The sequence below is a fragment of the Merops nubicus genome, unplaced genomic scaffold, assembly GCF_000691845.1.
Source record: "Merops nubicus isolate BGI_N331 unplaced genomic scaffold, ASM69184v1 scaffold13419, whole genome shotgun sequence".
NCBI classification, from domain to species: Eukaryota; Metazoa; Chordata; class Aves; order Coraciiformes; family Meropidae; genus Merops; species Merops nubicus.
In genome coordinates, this window is record NW_008631764.1 from 23,225 (window position 1) to 33,528 (window position 10,304).

The following is a 10,304-nucleotide window of genomic DNA, read 5'->3' on the forward strand; positions in this document are numbered from 1 at the left end:
TGTATGAGACTGGGCTCCTAAACTAGACAGACACTAATTATTTTTTTAAATGCAGGTCAATGCAATTTTTGTCTCTATTTTTAGGGGGAAGCCATCACAAGTTGTAATATTTTTAGTACTATTTGCCAAAATGTCTTGTATATACTTTATTATAAAATAGCAATTTTGTAGTTCAAAAATTCTACTTAAATGCAATAAATTAAGTTTATACATTTCAGTGGAAGAGTCTTTCAGAAGGTTGTGGGTTTCATGAGAGCTTGTTCTCCAAAAACTTGTTTGAAGAAGGTGACGTGTTCTTCACAGTGCTCACCTAAGGGGAGGCAAAGTTAAAGTTTAAAAGTCAAACTGAGGAGCAAGATTCTGTCATTTCACTTACCTCCATTTATAAGTATTAATCCTTATCTTTAATGCACTTTTTCCAAATCTCAAATCTTCAAGATATTCTACTTCAGGATGTAAAACGTTAAGAGTAAAGGAGTTGGAATTTTAAAGCAGTGACATAGTGAGGTAGCTCCACTCCTGTGACAAGTATTCTTGTGGTGAAGCTGCTGTCTGATCTAGTTCCTGTGTCTAACCAGATTCCTATCCACGAGTTTGGCTCTTTTTCCACTCAAGAGTGGCATTCAAAGGGGCACAATGAGTTAACTTGAGAGCTCGGCTTAAAATTAAGCCTAAAATCCAAGCTCAAATGGCACCAAGGGCTCTCAACAAGTCCGAGCTGTGTGTGCAGCCTGGCTCACCTGGGGTGAAGCTGGGGTTGCCCCTCAGGCGCTGGTTCCTCTGCTCAAAGAACCTGAAGATGGTGTAGAAGAGCATCTCGTCCTCCACCTGCTTCGCCGCGTCCAGGAACTTGCGGGCAGAGACGCTGTCGTGGCCCCCGATCCCCCTGATGAACCTCAGGGCAGCCAGCACTTGGTGTTTGGACAGCAGAACCTCCACTATTTCATCGTTGGCTGTGGAAAGCCTCTGTGGAGTCAATCACAGCTGTAAGGCTATGCTTCTGAACAAGGGAGATAGCAGCCAGTCACCTCCACAAGTCTAAGTGTCACGTGGGGTTAAGAGTCTGAAATGCTTACTTTTAACATGTCCAGAGAGAGCTGGTGTGCAGGAGGGTAAATGCTTTCCAGGGACAGTAACAGACAAGCCTAGGGTGAAACCAGAAATAACCTTAAACCCCTGAGGGCCTCCCACCTTCACCACCACTTACTGAAGCAGCTTGTCTCCCATACCAAAGGCTTTGAGTCACTGAGCACGTGGTACTGCAGGAACTGATGGAGCATGTAGAACAAGTTGTGCTGCACCAGGGTTTTGATGACCAGCTCATACAAGTAGTGCTGTGAATGCAAGAAGAAGACCAAAGGTATGTCTGTCTGCATTAGTAGTGCTGCATAGGGATTATCACATGGCCAAGACTGGCCTGAAACCCCACAGAACTTGATGGAGTGAGGTTTTACACTGTGTGAGAGTGCTTTACCTGCACTGCAATCTGGAACTGGTTCAGAGAGCGGATGTATTCCATCAAGACTGCTATAGTGAACTTATGAGGGGCCTCCTGGACAGGAATAAAAGTTAAGAGGGTTGTCATTAACATGGTGAAGCTAAGAACAGGCATCACCCCCCCCTAATCCTGACAACACAGCCTTCTGCAGGCTTTTTTTAAGGGGTCCACGTGAAGTTTGCTGCTCTGAGATCACTGCCAAGCTCAGGTTTGGAATGAGCTTACCTTCTTCTCTGTGAATACAGACAGCACGTGGGTGTACATGTCAGACTGGTCGATCACCGCCTGCGTGCGCACCGGGCGCTTCAGGGGGGGGTTACTCCTACTCAGGCCTGCCTCTACCACCTACAAGGGGAAAAAAAAAAGCCTTTTAAAAAGAAAACTACAGTGTTGCAGTACTGTTTTAGTCAGCCCCAGCAGTAGGGAGACTCTTTTCTACTGGGAACATAACTGGAAATGTGCTCTGCTACTGAATTTTCTCACGTCTGTGTGGATGTTCTGCTGGCCGTGTTCTGTGCAGGGTGGGCTTTGATATTTAAATTTAAAAGTGCTTTTTAAAGTATGTGAATGTAGCTGCTGCTGTGTGCCTCAAACAGGCCCTCAGCTTTAGAGTCTGTGCACCTTGCACAAGTGGGCCTTCAGCTGTGAGCCTGAGGCAGCCAGGACCTTGGGGCAGGCCTGAAGTTGTCCAGGGTGCAGCCTGAAGTGCACAGAGCACCCTCCTGGCTCTGGGAGCTGCTGGGGCTTACCATGGTATAGCTCTGCTCAGCTTCCAGGTACTTCTTATATTCGTGATTCAGCTTGTCAAAAACAGTTGCAATCACAGACAGTGATCCCCTTTCTGGCTCACTCAGCACTGAAAAGAGATAAAAAGGAAGAAAAACTGTGAGGAGAAATAACCAGAGGCTTTAATGCTGGCTGTCTCAACAGGGGATCTCTTCTCTATGCTTGATTCTTAACTTCAGACACAATTTCAGTCATGTCAGATGTAATGTAAGTAATTTAAGTTGAATTCTTTTGTGCAGTTAATCCTGTGACTGAGGGTAGACTCCAGGCAAACACCACCTTGCAGGACCAAGCCAGCTTCAGAGGTGATCCCACATCTAAGGACAACCCAGCAAACCTGCCTGAGTGTTTCTGAGTAAGCAGTACTGTACTTCAGGCACAAAGCCCATGAACTTACTCTGAGAGCACACTGCCAGGATAACCATTTTGCATTCTTTCCTCTGCAGAAGGAAATCCATTAGTCTTCCTTTATCTAGCAAGAGGTTCACTACAGGTTCAAGTTTCACCTGCAGACTCCACAGGTAACCTGGATTTGAAGAAATTAAGTCAGTTGTGTTATATAGTATAGCCTAGACATTGAAATTTCCCCCCTAAAGGAGAACACATCTAGATTATGACTTATGCTAAAGATAAGGTCACCCTCAGTTGTCCCCACCAAGAGCAGTCAGGTTGTTTTCAGCTGCTTTGTGTGCTCAAAGTACAACCCAGCCACCCTTAGAGTCCCACAGCTCACCACTTACCTTCACTTGCACTGATGATGATATCAGGTTGAAAGACAATCCAAGAAGAAGAATCTGAATGTTAAAGTTCTAACATCCTCAAGAACACGGATTATAAACTGTTGCTGCTAAAGTCACATTCCTGCACTTCTGTAACCCACACATCTGAAATGGCCAAGAAATGTGGTGGTGTATTCTACCCTGTGAGTAACTCCACATTTACAGCTGGGGGGGCATCACTGGCTCTTGTGAAGCACACTGTCTTGTCTTGAACTAAACAGGCATCAGCTCAAGGTATCAAATCTGGCTTCTCCCACACTTGGCACATTTACTGATGCCTCCTGCTGGCTTTACTCTTGTAGAGCACTCAAAGGATACAGAGTTTACATGGAACAGGAGACTGGCTTGTCACAGAAGCTGGACCTGCAGAGAAATTAGCATCAGGTGAAGAAAAGTCACAGCCTAGCAGCTCTCCTAGGCTAATAAAATAGCAGCTTACACTGAAAACAAGTATGGATTGTAATGTGTCTAATTCTAAATGAGTCCAAAACTTCATTTTGAGCTTGGATTGTCTTTCTGCCTCTTTATGTGGCTCAGGAAATCATAGTCATGACTTGAGCCAGAGAATCACAAAAAGCTTTTGAGTGCACACAAGCTTTTGTAGCAGTAGCAAGCAGCCCCTCCACCTTTTTTTACACTTCAAGGTTCTAGGGGAGCATGCACCTTAAGCAGCAACTCTTTTCTATAGCATGCACTAATTTGGAACCAAAACTTGTGCTCAATTCCTCCCTTACCTAAATATGCAGAATAGAAATGTTAGAAACCAGCCTCCCAAAACCTCTTGCATGCCAGCTGTCACATTCAGATCATCTCAACAACAGTGTGAGGTTTACTACACAGCAAGTTCTACCTGCTACAGGGATTTGGTAGGGCTGGATTGAGCGAGGTGGCAGCACAAACTGATGGATGGTAGTAGAGCCATCAAAGTCTCCTTTTAGCTTGATGTCAAACACAACTGAGGTCTGCAGTTGAGAAGAGGAAATCAGCAGTCACAAATCTGAGCTACCACCCATTCATGTGTGTTCAGCCTGCCCGAGAACAGTTTGGGTCAGAAGGGATGTGGTGTGGTCAGGGACATCTTTCACTAGAGCAGGTTGCTCAAAGCCCCACCCAAACTGATCTTGAACACTTCCAGGGATGGGGCAACCTCTTCCAGGGTCAGTATCTCATATGGAATTTAAATCTACCCTCCTTCAGTTTAAAACTGACCTTTGAACTGTCACTACAGGCTCTAGTTTAAAACCAAACCAAACCTTTCAGTGTGTCTTACAGCCTTGATTAAATGTCAGCCCAACAAGGTAAAAGGATAACTCCAAATCTTCCCTACCCTTACAGTTTTGTTCCTGCAAATACTCTGGCTTCTGGCAAAGCTAAACATGTGGAAAATACTTTCCAGAGCTAAAAGGCTCTGCTATGAAAATTTTTCTGTAACTTTTGAAAGGCAAGGTCCAAGATAATACAAATAGATCAGACCTCAGTATCCTGATGATGAACCACCACCAAGTTATCCACAACATTCAGTGCAAACTTGCCAGTTCTGTTCAGCTTTAAAATGTGTGTTTTCTTACAGGAGCCCTCTCTGCAGGAACAGAGATGAGAACTGGTCAGCAAGCCTGTTTAAACTGAAAGCACAGAAGCCTCTCAAACACCTGTCACCAACCTGCCACTCGTGCACTTCATCCTGCTCTTACCTGGGCAAGTGGTAGAGGACTACTTCTGCTCCTGTGCTGTTGGAAGTCCTGGAGTGATGCCTCAAGTAGAGAACGTAGAGCTGCCCATATCTGACAAGACAACAGGATCAGAGCATTATTTTCCAGTAAGAGCTCTACCAGTCTGCTAGAGCCATGCATTTTATCCTAGGAGAAGATGTGAGAGTACCTCAGTCAGGTAATTAATCCATTAGAAGTGAAAGACCAGAACAGCACTTGGTAAATCACAATTCACTGACTATACTCAGGCAAGTTAGGGATCTGTGAACAACTCTACCAACACACCAGTTCAAAACTGAAACATTCTTCAAATTTCTGTATTAATCAAGAACAATTTCATGTAAGACTTCTCAAGTTTGCTTCCCCTCCCCACCTTGTGACAGCAGATTTTAGAGGCTTTGTTCAAGGCAAGAAGTGAAGCACCTTAAAGTAGTAATACTGCTAAACCAAAACCCAAGTGCAACCATCTGAATGTTCTTGTCTCCTCTCAGCACCCCCAAACTGTCATACTTCCCCTAGAAAGACTTAATTAGACACATACATTGTAGCCATAGCAATATCTCTTTCAGAAAGGCTGAGCTTGGATGACTTGGGTGCTGCAGGTAACTCGATTTCAAATTTTGATAGTTTTGACATTGTTCCACTCTGTTAACAGAAAAAAAATAACCAAAACATTAAGACATGGAACAGAAAGGTCTCAAGCAACCTTTAAGCAAATGCTGTATCACTAGCACCACCATGAGGCTAAGGATGATGATGGTCAAAAAGGAGAAAGGTTTTGACACTTTACTGAAAAAAACAAACATAAACCAAAAAAACTGTGATTCTAAACACATCCTCCTGCTGTTAGAATTTTAACAGCTTCATTATCTTTAGAACACCAGCTGCAGCTAGGAAAACGTTTCAATTTTAATTAAGTCAAGACAAATTTGTATGCAAATCTCATTTACAATTGGCCTGGAGACCTCAAGGAACAGTTCACTTCTTTTCTCTCTTCCAGCAAAATATGTGCTCCAATTCTTAAATAACTGCTTCCTGGGAAGGGGAAAAACTCTAAAAGATTATTTTAGTTTACCTTTACTAAATAAAAGATTATTTTAGATTACCTTTCCCAGGAAATCTTTAAGGATTACCTTCTGAACACAAAAGAAAAGTTACTTGACTTCAAGCTACAACATGAAATCTTCCTAATCCTTTGACAGAAGCAAGAAGTGCTGTAGTTCTTTTCATCATTTTAAAATCATCCTACTGCATGATTAAATTAAAACAGATCCTGATTTTCACTACATGCTTTTTTCCAAGACAAAAAGAACAATATTTTCCCAGCAACCTCAGCTGTTGCTCACAGGGAAGAACACTTTTCTTTATTTATTATCTTACTACAGAGCACAAAGACACATATTAAAACTAAATAATATATACTTAGATGAAAAAAGATCTCTTGAAAGATACTTAAGTTGTCACATATTTGGTCATTAGTTTTTTTTTTTACTCTCTCAAGGTCAACTGTCCAAAATCAGCTGGACAGACCTCTTTCCAAAGAGGATATAAGAAAAAATGAATTACTTCATTGTAACCCACCACCTTACAGATTTTTGCTCTTCCTTTGCTTATAGTCTTATAAGGATGTTGAACATCTCTTGGAAGAAATCCAGGGAAAATACCAGAATATTTGAGTGAAGAAGCAGTCTAAAAAAAATGGAAGCACCCAAAATGAGAAGTTTGGAACAGATGCCTTTACCTTGAAGTAGAATGGCTGCAGGACATTGCCAAGGACAGTGGTGGAAAGAAGGATGACAGAGCTCTCTGGGCAATACATGTACCAGTTGACATTAATGCTCTGGTTCTTCAGGAGCTTTAGGCTTCGTTTCTCTGGTAACACCTGCAAACACAGGATTTGAGCATTCTGTTGCCATCAGGGCTCCAGCAGCACAAGTGGTGCTACACAGGAGTCTGGAATGTCATGTGAGAGAGTGAAGTGTAAGGGGAACTAACAGTGCTGGAATGAAAAAATCAGGCATGTGATCATTACAGCAGAGGCTCCCATTTCCTGCAGCCAAGGAAATGCACATCAAATCCTCCTCAAATTCTCATGAGCTGAAGTGTGCTGTGTCTCCCCCCTTTTATGAACCTGGGTATAAATTCCAGCCACAGTGGAGAAAACCCCAAGCTTCACACAACTAGTTCTATTTAAAACTTATTGCTAAATCCACACTGCTTTCAATTCCCAGCTTCCTTAATCTTTTATTTTAAAAACTAAGACAATATATAAACCAATTCTCTTCATTTTAAGGGTGACTTCTCTTCAAAACCAGACTTGTTTGATCTGGTCTTTTTACCTGCAGGGTTGATATTCATAATCCTTTTAGGTGCCAAATATATTTCTCCCCCTCCACCAGCAGAGAACAATGCTGCTTTTCAGTTGCTTTCTGTAGTACTAATTATTAACAGTAATTACAGTGACAGAAACACCACATCTTAGCTGCAGGACTTGGAACTGCTGGGAAGTGCACAGCTTTGGAGGAAGTTTATAATATAGAAAGGGCTATTTTTCATTAGATTTCTTCAAAAACATGTGCAAAGATAACTACACATTACAGAGAGGAACTCAGACAATTGGCACAGGAGGAAGCTGCCAATCTGCAGAAGAGTATCACTACCTAGTCAGTTATGTGCTCTTTGCTGTGTTTTAAACATACACACATCCATCTCAATGCCCTTTTTTTTTTTTTATGAAGTGGTATTTCACTTGTTATTTAGATGTAGATGCTCAATTCCATGCAAGCCAAGAGCATCTACTAACCTAGTGTTCCCAAGGCTTAGTTTAGCACTCCTTTATACAGGGTCTTTGTTAGCTGTGTTCAATAACCTGCTACTGATAAATTCCCTCTGCCCCCAAAACATATTCCCCTCCAAAACAACTGTAGCCTGCAAATAAAACCAGCAGAATTTCCTATTTTTTGGTAGTGAACTATCTCAATCAGAAAGGAATTCCAATCTACAGACACAATTTTACATTGGCAGCTCTCTCCATGTGTCCTCCAGGAGTTACTTGTGTTACCTGGTAGAATTCAATCCCTTGATCTGTGATGAAGACTATTTCTGTAGAACTTGTCCAGCAGAATCCTAGAATATTGGCATTCTTTGTCTGTTAACAAACAAACACTCTTTTTACTTGGAAAAATCAGCTGTTCAGAGCAGCTAAAATTCCTGAGTGACTAGTGTGAGGCCATGTCTACAAGACCAAAGGCAATTTAGTTATCCCATCACTGCAGTTAGTCAGACTCTCTGCATGCAGCAGCTGCTTTTGTCAAGCCTTCCAAAACCACAGCACTCCCATAAATGCTTTGCTAGAGTGGTTTACTCAAACACAGTCCTAAACAATGAGGCAGAAAGTGCTTCAGCTTTCATGTAGGAATAAAGGGATCTGTGCAAATGAGTTATTTAAAAATTTTTATTAGTGTTCTATTACCCCAAAACATAATTTATCTTAGTTAAAAGTTGGAAAGTACCAAACAATGACAACAGTACTTGTTTCTGGTAAAATAATCTTCAAAAAAAATTAGAAAGTTTGTTCAAAATACCAAATATAGTATAAAACTAGTAGCAGCTTAGTGTCACTGATCAGTGACATTAAGAGGAAAACACCCACATTAACCCAGCTGGCTTTAGAGCAGTTTCTGTCCACTGCTCCTGTATCATCAGCTCTTTGCTTCCCCTCCCTCCCAAACCTTGACATTTGACCTCCAGAGCATTTCCAGTCCTTTCCAGGAAAGGATTAGTGACTGGACAAGGAGGATTTTTATGGTGGTGTTAAAAGCTGTTCATTTACCTCAATTCAGCTAGGTAGTAATGACAACATCTCTCATCTGCTTCATGTCAAGTCTTTCAGAAGCTCTCTCAATTAGTTCTCTTTTAGAGCAGAGGGCAGCAGCAGCATAATTAACACTAGAGTTCCACTTCAGCACATAAGCTTGGGACATCTGTCTTACCTTACACTCCTGTGTGTACTCCAGCTGAGGGCTGTCTGGAATAAAATTCAGGAAATCCTGCAAAAACACCCAGGAAGTTTTATTAGCAATTATGAAGCACAGACCAGATACACAGAGACAAGAGAACTGATATTAGTTTGTCCAATTATTCTGGATAAGATAAATAGAAGGAAAATTTGGCTTATTCTACTCCTCTTCAGCCCTGCCAGGGAATTCTCTTTATAGAAGGTGGCTCCCCTCACACTTTTTCTTAAATAGTGCTACCAGCCAGACAACAACGTTGCCTGTTCAGCCTCAGGAGATTTCCAGCTCCAATTCCCTGTCTGCAGGACACAGTTTTCTTACCACACTCTTCAAAGTTCTCTGCACAGCCAGGATCTTGTTCCCCAAGGAAAATTTGATGCACTTCACTTCTCCTTTGTCTTCCATCCTAGACAGAAAGAAAAAAGAAGTTATGGAAATATCTTCTACAATAGTTTCTTACAGAACTCTGTAGTCTACCCTCAAAAAGACAATGAGAGAGGAAGAAAAAAAAGTGTAACACAAATCCTTCTGAATACAGCTCATGAAAAGTGATTTGTGATCAGATTCTGCCAAACAATGCTTCCACAAGAAATGGAAAGACATAGAATAAGCCAATTTAGATTAAACAAGGAACAGAATACAAGAAACCTATGTATAGGGAACAATTTAATAGGTAATTAAATCCCAGGCAGGAAATTCAGAAATTGCACTTCTCTACTTATTGAAGTTGACTTCATGTTGTATATCTGCATCTTGGAAGCTGCTGCTGCTGTGGGAATCACCAGTTTGAATCCCCACACTCTCTCTCACCTATAAAACATGTTTTAATAAAATATTGCTGTTTAAAAAAAGCCACAGCCTAAGAGCTTCTTCCCCCCAGCAGACATGGGGACACCCCATCCTGATTACAAGCTTATCTCTACCAACACAACCAACAGATGACCACAACTACCCAGAAATTTTGGGCCTGAATCACAGCAGATGAGGACTAAGCACCACAGGATTTTTAAGACTGCAGAATCCTACCCCAAGACCACAAAGATGCAGGTGCCTTACCTGAAGGAAATGGGATTTCTGTCCTCCAAGCCTTTAACAACAACTCCTGTAGCTCCACCAGATCGAACAGCAAAAACCTAGGGGAAAAAAAAGGTTGTGAGCACATCTGTAGCTTACCCAAAATCACAACCTCAATGTGCTTTCTCTTCTATATCCCACACCTTTCATTCTTTTCCTCAACACAATTTTTGTTCTTACACAGATTTCCCTTGTTTGTACTTTTATGTGTAGCAGCAGGACTCAGAAATGTTGTTGTGTAATATCAGCCATGCCCCTGGTGCAGTTTGCTCCTGCAGGGACACAGGGGTCTGCCAGAAACTGCAAATCCACAGCCTTACCAGAAGGATAAATACTTCATTTAATTAATTTTAATACTGATGTAGCTAGAAACTGAATCTTAATCTTTGCAAGATGAGGAGATCCCAAGGACAGATCTCTCAAAGGCCATTCCTAGGGGAAA

At 41.8% G+C, this 10,304-nt stretch overlaps 1 protein-coding gene across 1 annotated transcript; it reads right to left on the reverse strand.

Annotated features, from left to right (window-relative positions):
• Window positions 1-131: 131 nt before the first annotated feature.
• On the reverse strand, window positions 132-9,921 carry LOC103780048 (chromosome unknown open reading frame, human C18orf8; the record flags this gene model as incomplete). The annotated part of the gene is made up of 19 exons (XM_008947696.1): window positions 132-310; window positions 741-966; window positions 1,077-1,145; window positions 1,230-1,334; window positions 1,475-1,552; window positions 1,724-1,843; window positions 2,248-2,354; window positions 2,682-2,810; window positions 3,025-3,078; window positions 3,382-3,426; window positions 3,914-4,025; window positions 4,537-4,642; window positions 4,755-4,844; window positions 5,314-5,417; window positions 6,514-6,654; window positions 7,834-7,920; window positions 8,765-8,821; window positions 9,110-9,194; window positions 9,845-9,921. Coding segments are annotated over 19 exons (1,872 nt in total), but the record flags the coding sequence as incomplete, so codon positions are not given.
• Between the last annotated feature and the right edge of the window lie 383 nt (window positions 9,922-10,304).